We start from the raw sequence: 19,098 nt of genomic DNA, 5'->3' as shown, positions 1-19,098 counted from the left end.
TATTCCTACCGACTTACACAACTGTGAAGCTGGCATAAAGGGCAATCTATGCTATAATGTTGAAAGCATTAAATTTCCTTTAAGCAAGCTTCACATTTGTGTATTTCGGTAGGAGTAGTTGTTTCAAAATGAGTGAAATGTCCTAGAGTAACTCGATGAATGGTTTCAACACCCTTTTGGATAATTTAATTTAGTTCTTGTGATTAACTTTGAAGTATCTTTTCTGATCCTTTGTCGTAAAATTGAGATTGTAACTCCAGATGTTGGACGTTATACATTTTCTTTCCTCCACTTATATTCGCTAGGATATTGAATGAAAAAAATTAGGCTCAATTTTATAAATTAAACGATGGTCTGAAATGATTTCTTCTTTCTCTCGGTATGAATTTATCATGGTGAACCGTGTGTTGAAATACTCATAGCATGATTTTATTTATGAAAGTTTTCCAATTAGTGTTTTTGTAAGTTCAACCCTAAGTAAGTGAGTTCTTCCTCGAAAATACTTCTTGAATTACTTTTACTTACTAGTCCAAATGGTTATAGTAAATTTAATCAAGTCTTTGTTAATTTATGATCTTGAGAACCTTCTTGATGTTGTCATAAGTTAAACAATATTTTGTCGATTAGTCTTTGTATTGAGTTACGTGGGGCAATTATGCCAGCTATCAAAATCCCATTTGGTAGTTACCTAAAATGAATTATAGAGGATTAATACTATTATTAAGTTGTAGATATTATAACAAAATAAGCTTGACTAAGATACTTATCAACTATATATGGCAGCTAGCAATACAGCTGCAAATGCTGCAGCACTTGCGGCATTTAATGCTGGAAAGAAAAAGGATGATTCAAACTTAAACACAACTAATAATCAATTACCTAAACAAAATAAACTACGAACAACAAATTCATATCATAATTCAAGAGTTGGAACACCAAATTCAATTGCACATAAGAAATATGGAAATTATGCATCAGATATATCATCATCACCTGCATCAGCACTATCTCCACTGGCCTGGGATTATCCAGTAAGGAATTCAAATTCATCTTCAGATGTGGACCAAAATCAACAACAACAACAACAACAACAACAACAACCACAATCACAACAAGATTATTTTGCATTATCTCCTCATAATAACTCAAGAAGTGACATTTTCAAACAACCAAGACATCTGCCTCATACACCAAAAGATATGATAAATAGTGTAAAAAATTCAATTGATTCAAAAGCTATAGTAAATGATGCAAATTCAAAACGACTATCTTTAGATTATTCACCTCAAGAAATGTTAAAAAATTTAAAAACCACATTAAATAATAAATCTAAAGCTCAAAAGCAGCCTAGAACATTAGATCAAAAGGGACAAACGTTTATAAATGATATGAGAGATAAAATTGATAATACTATGAAATCAGCATCAAATAATATGGAAAATTTAACATTATCACCAGCATTAGATTTTGATAGTCCTATTGATATTAAAATTAATAGAAGTTTAAATGGTTCTTACTCGTCATTTGAATCACAATTAGATCGAAAAAGTATAGATAGAAAAAATGAACCAATTAGAAATTTTTCATTGGAAAGTCAAGAACCAATAGTTAATCATGATATAAATATAGATATTACTGATCATGATGATGATTTGAATGCAACTTCAACTACTAGAATTACTCCACTGGGACAAGATATAATAATACCTGTTAAATTACATGATAATGATAAACAATCATTACTGTCAAAGACAAGAAGAAAACCACCTCCACCTCTGTCAGATACTGAATATCCAAGTGATTCAGATATGGATTATTTGAGTGGAGGTGAAAATGAAGAATTAAGAAATAAAATGATGCTTAATGCTAAATCAGGTGATACTTTTTCAAGTGGTGAATTCCTACCTTTAGCTGATGATATTATATCATTAACTGATAATGATGAAATTGAACAAGATCAGGAGCAGCCAAAATTTGAAGGTTCCAAGTTTCCTCAATTTCCAGATTTGAAAAAACATCACCATCATCATCATATACATAATGATAAACATTTATTTAGAAAAAAGAATAGAGAAGGAATAGCTTATACGCCAAACGAAAATATAAGTGACGAAGAATTAGAAAAACATAATCAAAATCAAAAATTATTACATTCTCAAACATATCCACCACCAGTTCAATTTAAAAAAACAATGAGAAAAACAAATAAAAGAAAAGAAAAAAAATCAAAATTTGATGAATATAAACCTTGGAAAAATCATAATGAATTAAATTATTTAACTGATTCAGAGAAAAAAAGATATGAAGGTGTTTGGGTTAGTAATAAAGGTAATTATATGAATTTTTTAGTTACAAAATTAAATGGAGTTGATTATAATGCTTTGGAAGATCCTAATAAAGTATCTTTTGTACATCAAGAAGATTCAATGAAAGCTGCATTAATATCGACAAACACCGTTAGCAAAGATCAACAAGAAAAACCAACCAACCAATCAGAAAACAATTCAAAATCAAAAACTACTCAAACAAAAGAAGAAGAAATGAATGATAAATTACATCATTTAAATCATGCAGAAATAAATCAATTAATATCAGGTTGTGTTGTAAAAAGAATATGGAATAGATCAAGATTACCAGATGATATATTAGAACAAGTTTGGAACTTAGTTGATTTTAGAAGAGATGGTTCATTAAATAAAAATGAATTCTTGGTGGGGATGTGGTTAGTTGATCAATGTTTATATGGTAGAAAATTACCAAAAAAATTAGATTCTATTGTATGGGAAAGTCTTGGTGGTATTGGAGTTAATGTAAATTTAAAAAAAATGAAATAAAGGATAATCAAAAATAATGATAATAACAATAATAGTTAATGATTAATATACTTAATATACTTAATTAGTTTCGAATTTTAGATGCATATTAAAAATAATGCTAGAGGTTTGTAGAATCTAATTGAAAGATATTCGGATTAAATATTTCTGATTGTATGCAAAGTGCTACCATTTTTTTTAGTATTCTGAAACGGCTAAGCTTAGGCTAGATTAAGTTTTTAAATTTCTTTAGTTTCTTGAAACTTAATATTTGATAGAGTCGGAAAGTAGCCAAAACTAATTAGGTTTTAGAGCAAAAGCTTACAGATCTTGTGTTTTCTATTCTTAATACAATACCTTATAAGCAATAAGTCGATACCGCGATAGACGTACCTTTATAATGTCAATCTATTATTAGGTTAGTGTCTAATGTAAGATTGATTAATTTATTACGATTATTAGCTTATAATTTTGTGTAACTTTTTAAATATTTTTTATTGTTTATTTTTTTTTCAATCAATAAATCTAGAAAGAAAACTAAACCCTAGTTAATTACATTGATATATTGTTTCACAACCAAAAAGGAAGTCGGTAAAGATGAATTTGATGGATATGTTGTCGGTGGATCCACCTTCAACAATATATGGTAAAATGGATGAACCATTACAGGATTCAAATATTTCATTATCCGTTAATAATTTAAAAGATAATAATTCAATTATCAACACAAATAAATCCGTTAATACTTTAATTGAAGAACCAGGACAAGGTAAATCCACAACTACAAATTACATGAACGATTCAGGAGTATATCATATCCCGACAAAACTAACAAGAATACAAATAACATTAACTGAGACACTTTTACATTTATTTAGTGAAACATTAATTAATCAATTAAAATTGAAAAAGAAAAAAACAAGTATTGATAGTTTATTAGAAGTTTCTAGTTTACAAAATACATTAGAACCATCATCTATAGAACATTCAAATAATTCAAATGATATAAATTTAAATTACGAATTAGTAAACTTGTGCTTTAACAAGTTGAATTTAATAAGTAATCATCCATCATTATTAGTTGATCATTTTATACCAAAAAAATTATTATTATCAGAAACTAATGAGATGAAAATTTCAATGTCTGGTAAACTTGAGTTGTTTAATAAAATTTTAGATTCATTAATTGATCAGAACCTAACAACTAATTATCCAATTTTAATTGTTAGTAAAAACAATAAAGAATTAGAATTAATTGAAGGTATGATTTTAGGTAAAAATCTTTCATATAAAAATTCAAGTACTATAAAATTATATAAAGAAGAAGAGAACAGTAATACTGATCAAAAGGGAGTGTTTCTAAACCTTATTCAAACTCAACAATTGTACAATAATTATATGAATATATCATCAAATTTTAATTATAAATTTATATTTTCATTTGATTCAAAATTAGATTATACAAATCCAAGTATTCAAATGTTAAGATCAAATAATAATCAAATTCCAATTTATATACCAATTCCCATATTTTCATTACAACATTTAATTTTAAAAAATCCAGAACCTGAATATAATGGATATAATGATTCAATAACTAATAATTCATCTTTTTCATGGAAACTTAAGATTTTGTATACTTTAGTTGTTAACTCATTTCAACTAGAGAATAAATATAAAGATTTTTATTTAGAGAATTATGGAACAAATATGAAATATTTTATAAACGATTGTATAAATTCTCCTTTAAACTTAGATCAATTAATGCATAAATATAATGATTCACTAATAAAAAATTATTCAGATGAAAAATTACTCAAGAAATTAAATCAAATTTATAATAATTTTATTCATGATAAATTTGAAAATTCAATTCCATTAAATTTAGAAAATTATAATCAACAATTTATTGAATTATGTAATTTAAATTTAATTTCATCAAATGAAAAAATTAATAATTCAATTAAAAATCAGCTTCATAAAAAAAGGAAACTTGAAACTTCAAAACAATTACATTTTGATGATGATGAAAAATTAATTTGTGAAAGTTATTATAAATTAAGAAAATTAAATAATGAAGCTAATTTAATAGATAATAGATTAAATAAAATTGAATCAGATTTAGAAAAACAAAATGAAAAAAAAATTAAAATAGATGATCAATTAAAAGAAATTGAAGAAAATTTGGACAAGATAAATGATGAAATGTTAAATCAACAAACAGAACAAATCACCAACTTAAAAAAAGAAATAGAAGAATTATCAAATGAATATAATAAATTATCAAAAGATACAGAAGATTCAAGAATAAATTATCAAAATACATCATCAGAAGCAGTAACAAATCAATTAAAATTAAATTCCAAAAAGGAACTACTAAATAAATTAAATAAAAAATTACAATCACAAGGTTTAACTATCTTACCTAATAAAATTCAACAAAATGCATTAGACCAATATCAATATAAATTAAATCAATTATTAAATCAAAATAAATTTTTAACCGGTTTTTTTAATGACAAGATTAATAAAATTCAACAAGAAAGACAAATTATTGTTGATAATTCTATATCTACTGGATCTAGTTCAAGACCTAATAATAGAATAAGTAGAGATTCAACTCCATTTTAAGAAAAGTAAGACTAGAGACAATTGTAAATATATTAAGAAGAAGATATTTATACAAAAAAAATGATGATTTTCTAAGGGAAGGTTTGCATATCCATAATAATAAAGACATAAGTAAAAATTCAACTAGATCATGGGTCATAACTAATTGCTCGACAACTTTCCAAGACCATTAAATCTCAATCTATATTGATTAACGAAGACCTAACGATGTACAATCTATGATTATTTCAATGATACGTTAAAGTCGAATTCTCGCCATACTATCTCAGCTCTCTTTCAACAGCTCAATGCTTTCAGCTCTGTATTGAGACTTAGGACAAGTTGCAAAATTGGAAAATCATGCTACCAAATTTGACCAATATTAAAGCTAAGTGCTCAGAGTCATTTATATCTTTAAAGATCGACAATACTAGCAATTATCTATCTTTCAAATCTAGGACTAAGTATAAGCCTTGTTGAGATATGATTTTAGATCTTCACTTTTAATGTTTCAATCGTGAAGTAGAATGAATGAATACTTTTAATTACATCAAAATGCATTCTTCACCTCAATATTATATTATAAATTTTATAAATCCGATCGATTATTTACGAAATTAAAACGCTTAAGTAAATGTTATGCATAACAAAAAACGTGTGAGAAGACCTTAAAGACATTCAATCTTCTAAGCTTAGTATGTAATTGTACTCATTTTTTACGTTTATAGCATTTGAACAAAAGAGGAACAGATACGTAAACAAAAGAGGGAAAGATATCAATCTTTTTTCAAATGTAATTAAGTTTGAATTGTACTAACTTGCTACAATACATTTTGTGACGCAAATCACACCATAGTTTAATATTGAAAATATGGTTGAGATTACTACATTTTGTTAAAGTAAATCATTCAATCTTGACACGAATGCTACACTCTTACCTGCAAATTTCAACTAAGCTCGAGTAGTACATATCAAACTATCCTTAATACGTAGACTTATCTTCCTCATATCTCCTTGAGTAGTAGATACATCTCTCTTATTATTCTTACTACGAATATTATAACTTGTGAAAAATTGAATTTAGTAAGAGAAAAAAATAGAAAATGAGAAAATTTAAATTTGTTGATTTTTTTATTTTCCATTTTGATTACACTTAAATAACCAAAAACCACTTGATCAATCAATCATCTTCCTCCAACCATCTATCAACAGTGGAGTGATACAAAGGTAAAAATTTATCAACTCATCCTACTCGTTTACTTCAACCTATCACAAATACTATTAACTTCAATTCATCAAAATTTCATTATTTTTACGTTTTTTTTATTCATAATTTAATCAATACTTGTTTAGTTTGATTTCATTTCATTTAATGATTAGATATATTTAAAATTAACATTCATTTACTTTTGAGAAATCTACTAGATTATCATTAAACATAGGATTACTATATTTATCACCATATTAATTTTATCTCAAGTAAATTTTTGTTATTATCAAATTTTTTTCTTAATAAGGCAACAGAAAAAAAGAAATCATAAATATCAATCAATTCAACATCCAACTAAACCATACAAATATTATTAACCACAAATATTCGAAAGTTCAACACTACTATCACACTTTTAGGTGTCTACTACTTGATCAGTCTTTCAATCGGTTTTATCAAGATCGGAAAAATCTAAATAAGAACTAAGCAACAAACAATTCAAGAGAGGAGGCTGAACAAAATTACACCAAACTCAATTCATATCATCTTCCTACCAACATTTACATGTCTAATAGAGTAGCATCAGGAACTAATCCAGCAGCATTAGCAGCTGCTCAAGCATCACATAATCCAATAATATCTAAAAATACAATGATGGGTCAACATCATCATCAAGTAAATGGTTCAACAAATTTAGTAAGTTCATCATCTAATTCAACAGCAACAAATAATAATAATTCAAATTCTTCAGTTGTTGGTTTACATTATAAAATTGGTAAAAAAATTGGAGAAGGTTCATTTGGTGTAATATTTGAAGGTACAAATATAATAAATGGTGTACCTGTAGCAATAAAATTTGAACCAAGAAAAACTGAAGCTCCTCAATTAAGAGATGAATATAGAACTTATAAACATTTACAAGGTTGTCCTGGTATACCAAATGCTTATTATTTTGGTCAAGAAGGTTTACATAATATTTTAGTTATAGATTTATTAGGTCCATCATTAGAAGATTTATTTGATTGGTGTGGACGTAGATTTAGTGTTAAAACAGTTGTACAAGTTGCTGTTGAAATGTTAAGTCTTGTTGAAGAAGTACATCGTCATGATTTAATTTATAGAGATATAAAACCTGATAATTTTTTAATAGGACGTCAAGGTTTAAGTGATGAAAATAATGTTCATTTAATTGATTTTGGAATGGCAAAACAATATAGAGATCCAAGAACAAAACAACATATTCCATATAGAGAAAAAAAATCTTTAAGTGGTACAGCAAGATATATGTCAATAAATACTCATTTAGGTAGAGAACAATCAAGAAGAGATGATTTAGAAGCTTTAGGTCATGTATTTTTTTATTTTTTAAGAGGTCAATTACCTTGGCAAGGTTTAAAAGCTCCAACAAATAAACAAAAATATGAAAAAATTGGTGATAAAAAAAGAACTACACCTGCTGTAACATTATGTGATGGTTTACCAAATCAATTTGCTGAATATTTAGATTCTGTAAGATCATTACCATTTGATGCTGAACCACCTTATGAAGAATATAGAATGTTATTAATATCTGTATTAGATGATTTAGGTCAATCGTGTGATGGAGATTATGATTGGATGCATTTAAATGGAGGTAAAGGTTGGGATTCATCAATAAATAAAAAACCAAATTTACATGGATATGGACATCCAACTCCTCCAAATGATCGTGAAAGAAGACATAGAGATCAAAGAAGAAGTAGACAAAATCAACAAACTCATCAACAACAACAACAAACTCAACAAACACAATCTCAACAACCACAATCATCACATCAACAACAAAATCAACAATTGGCACAAAATCAATATCAACAACAACTGCAATCACAACAACAATTATCAGCAGCTCAATTACATCAACAAAAATTACAACATTTAGTAAACAGACCATTACCACCAATTAAACAAGAAGGTTCAAATTCACAATTACCAAATCAACAAGGAGGAGAGTTATTACAAAATGGAGATCAAAATGGAGGAAATAAATATGAAGGTTATAATATGAATCAATATCCTCAACAACAACAACAACATCAACAACAAGATCAATTAGATGGTGATGAAGAAAAAGGATTCTTTTCAAAATTATGTTGTCATTAGAGAGGGGAAAGTTTTTACATTTAATACATATATAGTAATGTTAATTGTAATAATATTAATACATTTTAATCAGAATTTTTTAATATTAAACAGTATTGCTAATGACGAAGTATATACCAGATATACATACATCTACAAACTAAAACAAACTCTTTACTTACTTCTTTTGAAACATTTTTGCCATTTCTTCTTTACTAATCATCATTTCTTCATATGTCTTTTTAACATAATCTTCAACATCTTTTAAATCATTAGTAATATCATCTTTATTAAAAGAATCACCAGTTTTAACTTTATTATTAATTAAATCCATTTTTTGTTTTATCAATTCACATCTATAATTTATCCATTGAGAATAAAATTCATTATATCTTGAACCAAAATTAATTTCTGGTTTAACTGTATTTAAAATTGATGAATCTTTTAAACTTGGATTTTTAGCTCTAAAACTTGTAACCATTGTCATTCTTTCTGATAAACCTAATGGAGTTGGTGCAATATGTTCAATTAATCTACCTTGTAATACAGATGCTGAACCTAATTGAGGTGATGGAATAATAGCAACTTGATTTTCTCCTTTGGTTGTACCCATTCTTAAAGAAGTTTCACCACCAATCATTTTTGTTGTATCACTTAACATTAATACACAAACAAAAGGATAAGAATCATAATGCCAACCAACAACAGCAGGAATATCATCACCACTATTTTTTCTTTTTTTATCATCGATCATTAATCTTTCATATTTTATAATTTCTTCATTTGCTTGATCATTTGATTTTATTGAAATATTAACATGACCAATTTCATAATTCATTATAATTTCTAAATCCACACCTGCCATTTTTGATATTAATTCCATTGTTTTTGGATTAGTCCATGCTTCATAAATAAATGGACAATTCACCTTCCCATCAATAGTTTTAACATAACCTCTTAAACAACAATCTAAACCTGATGTTGAATTAAAACAATATCTTGCATTTTCCATAAATATATCTTTTGTTAATAATTCTTTTTTCATTATTGTCACAGCTTCTTCAGTAAATAATGGGAAAGGATCACTTACACCAATTGGTGAAATTTGTAAATTTGGATTTTCTAAACCTAATTCTTTCATTGTTATTCTTCTTGTATTATTATATTTATGAGATGCAAGCTCGTTAGAATAATATTGTAAATGAATCATTGGATCAAATTTTGGTAACTTTTCAGAAGACGTCTTTGGTAATAAAGATTCTAAATTTTGTAATGTTGGTTCTAAATTTGATTCATAAGTTGATAATGGAATTTTTTTATGAATATTACCATCTAAAATTTGTTGATGAACTGATGCAGTAGCCATTTTTTAATTGAGTTTTGAAATTGATTGAGTAAAATGCAAATGACAAACGAATATATTGATTTAGTCAAAGCTCGTGTGAAATCTTTGTGAAGGATGTAGGGTAATATTTATATTCTTTAACTTTATCTCTGTATTTAGTTGCGAAAAGGAATAACAATATAATTTCAAATAGTCTATGACACAAAACAATTGGTTTTAGAATCGATAGATAAGACAATTTTGTATGTAAAACACCTTCAAACTATTACACAAATACAATCTAGATTTGATAGATAAGGAACCATTTCACGATTTCGAGTAGTTGATAAGTTTTGATGCATTGATTGTTGATACCATTTTTGGTCGTAAATTCCTTTGATATGTTACTTTAAGCAGGCATAATTTTGGGTATTCTATGGTAAATTTGTTTGAAATTGGTAATTTTATTGATCAAATTTAAGTAGCAACGAAATTGTATAAATATACAACAATTTTTCCATATTTTTCTAGTTTTTACTTGACTACCTTTACTCCTTTTTTTTATTACTGATTCCATTGAGGTTTATTGTCATTGATTTTGATCAGTTGACAGGAGCCAAATGAAGTAAGTTATTCCATAGAGTTCCTTTCGCTACATAACCATAGCAACACCTTTCTACCCTTCATTCTGCTCAACTACTCCACTTGAAGATAAGAATTTGTGAGATGTTAACTTCTGATTGTTCGTACTATGACAGATCGGCTCTAATTTTTGCGCTCGATGATAAATGTCCGACTCACCTTTAAAGTTTCACAATGTTTAATATTTCGCCTTGCCCGTACAATCTATTATTTTGTCATTTTAAAAAGTTCTCCAAATTATGAAGTTGCGATGTACATGTATATCTAATGAATTGTTAAATCAGCTCTTCAGAAAGTTAGTCGAGAGTTACTTCGGTCAAACTCAAATATAATAATTTTGATCTCCCCTTAAAACCGTCCCCGAAAAAACAATCGAATCGAACCACATTTTTACAAAAATTATTACCATGTCAACACAATTGATACCCCACAAAACCATCACTAATTTTTGATATTCCAATCAGTCTTCCTTTCTTCTCAATAAACTACCTCACAAATGCCAACAAATACTCATGAAGATGCAGTAGCTGCAAATATATCAACATTTGATGAAGAATTTGCTTCAAAATATGAAAAAAGAGAATCTCAAATTTTATTAAGTTATTTATTTGCTAAAAATGTATTAGAATTTGATCCAAATAAATCAAGAAAATCAGATGAAGAAAGTTCAAAATTAATTGGTGATCCACTGCAATATTGTAATGGATTAACTAAAGAAAATACATTACCTAATCCATTAACTTATGAAAAGGACTTTCCAAATGGATTGTTTAAACCAGGAATGAAATTATTAGATTTTGCTTGTGGTACTGGTATGGTAACTGAATTATTTATACCTTATTTAAAGCAACCAGGACAAAAATCAGAAATAGTTGGAATTGATATTGGTCCTGTTTTTTTAAAATATTTTAATGAAAGAGCTAAAAAATATAGTGATGAAAATTTAGAAATGAAATCTTATGAATATGATATATTAAATCCTAAATTAGAAAAGAAAGTTTCAAAATTTGAAAATCAATTTGATGTTATAATTTGTACTATATCATATCATCATATACATAATTATGAAATTGTAACTCAAAAGTTAGCTTCATTTTTAAAAAAAGGTGGATGGTTATTTATAATAGATTTTTATAATGAAGATGTTGAAAAAATAGATTTATCAAATACAAATAGCAAAAATATGAAAGTTAGTGAAGCTGTACAACATATGGGAGGATTAAAAAAATCAAGTTTAAATCATGTTTTAAAAAATTTATCAGGTTTAATAAATGTAACAAGTTCAAGAGAATTTAAAACTTTTATTTGGCAACCTGCAAGTTTTATTGAAAATCATTCAGATGAACAAACTGTTAATAATTTAAAAACAGGTAAATTAAAACAAAAGGATTTTAATGATGAAATTAATTATTTGATTGAAACTAGTGTTATTTATGCAATTGGTCAAAAACCTTAAACCTTGAGAGAAAGGTTATTTTAATTAGACTATATAATGAAGAGTTTATGAACATATTTATGACATCAAAATTTTTTGGTTTTCTTAAGTTACTCTGAAAAACTCTTAATTATCGTGTGAATTCATAATGATTCAAGTCATAAGATCAAATTCCTTATACACTTAATTTATTAAGGTTTTTATTAATTAATTACGTAATCATTTGTATGGAATACGAAACAATCAAAAATTCCTCACAATATCTTTCTTTTTTACTTTACAACTAAGTATAAGAATAACATTACAAACAAAGCTTTAAACGTCAACTTCAGACTTAGAGATAGTATCGATTATCACATTATAAAGAATACACAACCACTGTTTAACTACAATATCCCATAGTTGAACTTCATTTGCACCGAAATATCAAAATTCCCCAACATTTCCATTTGCTTTATACACACCCCTATTTTTCATCGGAATTAAATAGGATTCATATTACAACAACACATTAAACAAAATGGCTTCAAGACAATCACAGAGACGATTAACCAAAGAATACAAAGCAATACAAGCAACTCCACCACCATTTATTACAGCAAAACCAAATGATGAAAATATATTAGAATGGCATTATATAATAACAGGACCAACGAATACACCATTTGAAAATGGTCAATATCATGGAATATTAAGATTTCCTTCAGAATATCCTTTTAAACCTCCTTCAATTACAATGATAACTCCGAATGGTAGATTTGCATGTAATACAAGATTATGTTTATCAATGTCTGATTATCATCCAGATACTTGGAATCCAGCTTGGAGTGTTGCAACAATTTTAACTGGATTATTAAGTTTTATGACAGGAAATGAATCAACAACAGGATCAATAAATACTTCAGAAAATGTTAAAAAAAAATTAGCAAATTCAAGTAAAAAATGGAATATAAAAGAAAATCCAAGATTTATAAAACAATTTCCAAATATTGTAAATCAAAATAAAATTGATATAAAACAAAAAGAAATAGAAGAACAAAAAGCAGAAGAAGAAGCTAAAAAAGCTCAACTTTTAAGTCAGAATAACAATAACACCACAGAAAAACCATTTGATATATCAGAATTAAAAAATTTAGATCCAGAAGATAGAGCAAGAATTTTAATTGAACATGAATTAAATCAACAAAAATTATTAAATCAAAAAAACTCGAATAAATCTCAATTTTTTTTAAATAATTTTTTATCTGGTGGTGGTTTAACTGCTTTAGCTGGTGTTATTGTTGCTGCTTTTGTTGCTGCTTATTTTAGTATAATAAAGAAATAAATAATTTAGTTCAAATAGTAATGTAATGAAAATTTAGATTATTATATAAAGTTCGTAATGTTTGTAAAAGTAAGCTCATGAATGTGCCTGAAAGAAGTGTGATTATCGTAAAAGAAGTTAATGATATTCGTAGTACGAGTACCGTTGTTTTTTGTAAAGTATCATGATACTTTTGTAAGATAAGGGTTACTTTGAAAAGTTTCATAATATTTGTTGTAAAAAGATTAGTGGTTCGTAAAGTTTTATCATAAATTAAACGGATTCGCTGAAAAATTTCCCGTTGTTTTGCGTTGAATTGGCTGATTTATTTGGTCTTCCATGGTATTATAAATTTTACAAAATCAGTCAACTCAACTCAAGACGACGAGAAATTTTGCAGCTTACCCATCATAAAACTTCAAACCGTTAACTTCAAAACAAATACAAATTCACAATCATACTTTTGTATAGTAACAATTTCAAAGAACTTGGTAACTTTATCATGATTTCCAGTTCTGTATAGAATCCCAAACGAAATTGTCAATGACGAAAATATTTCCTAAGTTTAAATAGTTAATTAATATTCATGGCTTCTAGTGTAGAGTATATGAATACGGAGGTATAACTTTATCCTAATATATTTTAAAATAAATTATTCTTTCAATGAAAGAAGATTTTGTAAATTAATGTAAGCGCCTCCATCTTCGTCAAAACCACCTCATCGTATTAAGTACCATCTCGACCCTAATATAGAGGGATAGAAGTAAAACGTCGAATATGTGTCTGATCCTTCAATCGATCGATACATGAAGGATCGTATACATGAAGAGGCAAACACATAATCGACGTTATACTTCAATCCATCTTATTAAAAATGACAACTTTCACTTGTAACTCTAATAAATAATCTCTTTGACCTCATCATGAGTTCTCATACAAAATGAGGATTCACTGATTCGTTTTGCGGCAGAATATATCATTCCATCATTAATTGAACAACCCTTTCAAAAATCCATGATATATCACTACTAAAAATTAAATCATATTTTATACAATCTCTTCTTTTTATAACTCCACTTGTTTTCTAGTTGTAGTGTTAGCAGGCTTTGAATTAGTGGAATAAATCATAATGATACCCAATTTTATTTTTGTAGGCAGGATTATTTAAATCAATTGTGGCAATCACATGATTGAAAATATAATTGTCAAGTTGATCCTCCTTGATTCTTAGAACTCTTTATTTGTATTCATCTTTATTTATTTCTGCCCCTGCATATGCGTAACCCCATTTGAGTTACATTATGGTCAGATGGCAAAGGGAAGTAAAATAACGTCCCTTCTCAAACAAAAGTGTTGATTTTCCAGATTTCGAAATTAAAAGTCTCATTAGAAGAAATGTTTATGACAAATATTTTTCCTTCTATTGTTGTGGTTTTTATTGACAGAATTTCATGAGTTATTAACATTAAATCTAAAAATTGAATTATCTCTGGTTGAAAGTCTTAAATGTGGGGGGATTTCTTTTGATTCTTTTTAATTCGTTTCATCCTCACCTAATAATTCAACAATTTTTAAAAACTTCTGCTTAAAAACTTCCAATGATAAAAGGCAAAATATTTGTCATAAACAATCCAAAATTTGAACCAGACCTTCGAAATTTATCTGACCATAAAATAATCCTAATGGAGTTATTTCACGCATATAGGAAGATATGAATAATAACTGATTTGATTTGTATTGTAGCGTCCCTTGAAGTTGTTGATAAGACGAATTTAGGAGATTGAAAAGTTTATGATCGTGATTTTTTTATATGGAGAAGAAAAAAAAAAGATAATGAATTGAATTTTATAAACAATACAATTTTAAGTTTCATTTTTGTTTACAAGTTTTGCCACTATTGTTTACATTTTACAACCAACTCACTATTCAATAAGGCTCATTAGGTAATAACTCAATTACTTTAGTCGTTCAGAGAAAACAAACATTTAATAAAAGTTTTTCAAAAAAATCTCAATTATCAACAACAACAACAAATAATGATAGGTAGATTAGCTCATATTGGAATAGATTTAGTATTAATATCAGGAGTATTAGCAGGAATAAAAAGATCAAGTGGTATAACACCAAATTTAGATTTAATTGAAAATAAAGATGTTAGAAATTATGCTGGAAAATATTTAAATTTTGGTGAATTATTCTTGGATTCTACTGGTGCTTTTTTGGGATCAAGTCAATTTTTTACAAGAAAATGAATGATCTAAGGCTGTGTGTGTGTATTTTGGTTTAGTTCTTTTATGTATATAATTTATTTACAGATTTGAAAATTACTTACTTATTATTAAATTATTTTAAATGTTAGAAACTCTACATGATGGTATTAAACCGATATAATTTAAATTAAAAACTATTTATGAAAAAACTCAACTAAATTTAAATACATATTTATTATTATTATTAATTATCCATGATTCTAAGGGTGATTATTCAACAGTTACTGATTTTGCTAAATTTCTTGGAAAATCAACATCAATACCTCTATTTACAGCTAACCAATAACTTATTAATTGTACTGGAATAACATTTAATAAACCTTGTAAACAATCAACTGTTTGAGGAACTTCCAAAGTAGTATGAACTTTATCATTTGATATAATTGCATCACCTTCATTACATATAACAATTGGTCTACCATCTCTTGCAGTAACTTGTTCAATTGCTGACATTGTTTTTGGAAATAATGAATCTCTTGTTGCAAATGCTATAATTGGTAATTTATCATCAACTAATGCTAAAACACCATGTTTTAATTCTCCTGCTAAAACACCTTCTGAATGCATATAAGAAATTTCTTTAATTTTTAATGCTCCCTCCAAAGCTGTTGCAAATTGATAACCTCTACCTAATAATAATAAAGATTTTTGATCATTTAAATCATCATTACATAATTTTTTAATTTTAGTTTCTAAATTTAAAACTTTTTTAATTTGTTCTGGAATTTTTTGTAAACCTTTTATAATTTCTTCATGTCTTTTCTTTTTTGATATGGAATCATTTGATAATGATAAAGCAAACATAACTAATGCAATATATTGTGATGTATAAGCTTTTGTTGATGCTACTCCAATTTCTGGTCCTGCATTAATATGAACACCACAATGAGTTTGTCTTGACATTGATGAACCAACTGAATTAACTATACCAACAGTTAATGCACCTCTTTCTAAACAATATTGTAAAGCTAATATAGAATCAGCAGTTTCTCCAGATTGTGAAACAAATACACAAGTATCATCTCTAAATACAGGAGATTTTCTATCTAAAAAATCACTTGCTAATTCAACACTAACAGGAATTTCAGTTAATTCTTCAAATATTGATCTTGTTGCTAAACATGAATGATATGATGTACCACAAGCAATCATTATAATTCTTCTACATCTTCTTATAGTTGGTAAAAATGCTTTTAAACCACCCAAAGTAACAATACAATTTTCAAAATCAATTCTACCTCTCATAGTATTAAAAGTAGAATCTGGTTGTTCAAAAATTTCTTTTTGCATAAAATGTTTATAAGGACCTTTCATAATTTCATTTAATTCCATTTCTAAAGTTTGTATAGGTCTAACAGTTGATTCTCCTGCACTTTTTGTTGAAGCTCTATGAATATGTAATTCACCATCATAAATATGAGCAATATCATCATCTTCTAAAAATAAAACTTTTTTAGTATGTTGAATTACAGAAGCAGGATCTGAACTTAAAAAAAATTCAACTGGCATTGGTAAATCATCTTCTGATAAAAATGCTCTTGATTGTGAAGTTCTTAAATTTTGTTCACCTGGAGCAACAGGTATAAAACCTAAATCTAATGAAGTACTATGATTATTTTGTAAAAGCGATGAATGACCATTTGCTTGTTGTTGTTGTTGTTGAGCAGCATTTGTTTCAAATTCAACATCAACAAAATCAACTTTTAATTTTTTATCAGTTTTAACACCAACTAATAATGGTGAACCTTTTCTTGTACCACAAACTTCTCCAGGATAATGATAAGATTTAACTAATAAACCATAAGAACCTTCTAATTCATGTAATACTTGTTTTGTTAATTCATTTAAATCTGGAGAAACACCAGCTTTTAAATTTAAATCATAAAAATGTTTAAATAATTTTGCAATACATTCAGTATCAGTTTCACTTTCAAATATATGACCTTTTGTTAATAAATATTTTCTTAAAGCAGCAAAATTTGTTATAATACCATTATGAACAACAATAAATTCTCCCTTTGTTGAATCTGATCTATGAGGATGACAATTTTCTTCTTTTGGTTGACCATGAGTTGCCCATCTTGTATGAGCTATACCTGCATGATTATCAAATATATCAGTTCTATTAATTTCATCATCAATAATTTTTTGTTTTAAAACTTTAACTTTTCCAGGAGTTTTTATAATTATATTATTCATAATTTCTTCATCACCATCTTTTATTAATTTTCCATCAACTGCTAAACCTGCTGAATCATAACCTCTATATTCTAATCTTTGTAAACCTTCAATTAAATTATCAATAATTTCACCTCTTGATTTATCAACTAAGAAGTTGACGTATCCAAATATACCACACATGTTTTGTTATTGTAATTTTATTATTATTGGATTGATTGGTTCTAAGTTGAGTTAATAATGAAATGGTGTAAAAAGTCTGTTGTAAAATAAATATATAAATGATAATGTAATAGCGAGTGTAAAAATGCTTTGTTGTTCAAAATTCGTAACCTTGTTCTAAGTGTTTATTTGTTTCTCCTACTTTGAATTGTTTATGTATTGAATATACCTTGAATGAATAGGATGATACTTCTAAACTATCTAGTATTGTTTGATGAAAGAAAAGTGATATATATATGTAGTAAATTATTTGGTTGTAAAAAAAAATTAGAGTAAAAATTAATATGAATTTATATTATTATCTGTTGTAATAAATTTAGTTTATTTATTTCTCTGTATGATCTATAAATAAATAAATTTTTCTCTCTCTCTCTTTCGAGGTAAAGTTACGTGTATTATTTTCACATTCTATTCCGAATCACACCTCTAAATTCATGAGATATTCATTCGAAATCGGTCAATCTCTTTTCATCCACCTTGCTAGCAGACTTAGTTTGAACACATGGTTGTTTTTAATCTCTCTATTTGTAACAATATAAGAATCATCTTAACTTATGAAACTCTCCCTTTTACATTTGTAACAATAAAGTATAATAGATCATTAGACTTCCTAATTAGGTCAAATTACAAATAGAATCAATTTTTATTTCAATTTACGAACCTTACAATAAAACAGAAGAAATAGAAGATTTAAAGTTTCATTACTCATTACCACTTGAAATTTCAAAAGTTCTACCTTATTACGAACTAATTAAATAGAACTATCGTTGGTTATTTGAGAAAGAGATTAACCGAACTTCTATGAAGATATTGTGATATATTATGATATATTATTATTACCGAAATTTCTTAATTTAATGTTTTTTTTTTTTTTTACTTTGCCTCCCAAAACAAATATTATTATTGATTTTGTATCTCATTCCATAGAATATTGAAATTTGAAAGGGTAAAAGACCTGAGAATAACTTTA

General features: G+C 26.8%; 8 protein-coding genes across 8 annotated transcripts; 6 read left to right on the top strand and 2 right to left on the bottom strand. All coding sequences in view use genetic code 12, as the record gives it.

Moving 5' to 3' along the window:
* Positions 1 to 776: 776 nt before the first annotated feature.
* On the top strand, positions 777 to 2,834 carry IRS4 (Irs4p; the record flags this gene model as incomplete). Its single annotated transcript, XM_051758761.1, has 1 exon — positions 777 to 2,834. The coding sequence occupies one exon, from the start codon at positions 777 to 779 to the stop codon at positions 2,832 to 2,834; it is 2,058 nt and encodes a 685-aa protein (XP_051613336.1).
* A 576-nt stretch (positions 2,835 to 3,410) lies between these two features.
* Positions 3,411 to 5,444, top strand: KGF55_003914 (uncharacterized protein; the record flags this gene model as incomplete). Its single annotated transcript, XM_051758760.1, has 1 exon — positions 3,411 to 5,444. One exon carries the CDS (start codon positions 3,411 to 3,413, stop codon positions 5,442 to 5,444), a length of 2,034 nt encoding a protein of 677 aa, XP_051613335.1.
* Positions 5,445 to 7,197: 1,753 nt separating this feature from the next.
* YCK2 (serine/threonine protein kinase) lies at positions 7,198 to 8,775 on the top strand (the record flags this gene model as incomplete). Its single annotated transcript, XM_051758759.1, has 1 exon — positions 7,198 to 8,775. One exon carries the CDS (start codon positions 7,198 to 7,200, stop codon positions 8,773 to 8,775), a length of 1,578 nt encoding a protein of 525 aa, XP_051613334.1.
* A 157-nt stretch (positions 8,776 to 8,932) lies between these two features.
* On the bottom strand, positions 8,933 to 10,120 carry KGF55_003912 (uncharacterized protein; the record flags this gene model as incomplete). Its single annotated transcript, XM_051758758.1, has 1 exon — positions 8,933 to 10,120. One exon carries the CDS (start codon positions 10,118 to 10,120, stop codon positions 8,933 to 8,935), a length of 1,188 nt encoding a protein of 395 aa, XP_051613333.1.
* Positions 10,121 to 11,216: 1,096 nt separating this feature from the next.
* KGF55_003911 (class I SAM-dependent methyltransferase) lies at positions 11,217 to 12,176 on the top strand (the record flags this gene model as incomplete). Its single annotated transcript, XM_051758757.1, has 1 exon — positions 11,217 to 12,176. The coding sequence occupies one exon, from the start codon at positions 11,217 to 11,219 to the stop codon at positions 12,174 to 12,176; it is 960 nt and encodes a 319-aa protein (XP_051613332.1).
* Positions 12,177 to 12,675: 499 nt separating this feature from the next.
* KGF55_003910 (E2 ubiquitin-conjugating protein) lies at positions 12,676 to 13,479 on the top strand (the record flags this gene model as incomplete). Its single annotated transcript, XM_051758756.1, has 1 exon — positions 12,676 to 13,479. The coding sequence occupies one exon, from the start codon at positions 12,676 to 12,678 to the stop codon at positions 13,477 to 13,479; it is 804 nt and encodes a 267-aa protein (XP_051613331.1).
* A 2,015-nt stretch (positions 13,480 to 15,494) lies between these two features.
* On the top strand, positions 15,495 to 15,710 carry KGF55_003909 (uncharacterized protein; the record flags this gene model as incomplete). Its single annotated transcript, XM_051758755.1, has 1 exon — positions 15,495 to 15,710. One exon carries the CDS (start codon positions 15,495 to 15,497, stop codon positions 15,708 to 15,710), a length of 216 nt encoding a protein of 71 aa, XP_051613330.1.
* A 228-nt stretch (positions 15,711 to 15,938) lies between these two features.
* GFA1 (glutamine--fructose-6-phosphate transaminase (isomerizing)) lies at positions 15,939 to 18,089 on the bottom strand (the record flags this gene model as incomplete). Its single annotated transcript, XM_051758754.1, has 1 exon — positions 15,939 to 18,089. One exon carries the CDS (start codon positions 18,087 to 18,089, stop codon positions 15,939 to 15,941), a length of 2,151 nt encoding a protein of 716 aa, XP_051613329.1.
* Between the last annotated feature and the right edge of the window lie 1,009 nt (positions 18,090 to 19,098).

The sequence above is a fragment of the Candida pseudojiufengensis genome (assembly GCF_024610245.1).
Source record: "Candida pseudojiufengensis strain CBS 10847 chromosome Unknown scaffold18, whole genome shotgun sequence".
In the NCBI taxonomy this organism is placed as follows: domain Eukaryota; kingdom Fungi; phylum Ascomycota; class Pichiomycetes; order Serinales; family Debaryomycetaceae; genus Lodderomyces; species Lodderomyces pseudojiufengensis.
This window is presented reverse-complemented; position numbering and strand designations above follow the sequence as displayed.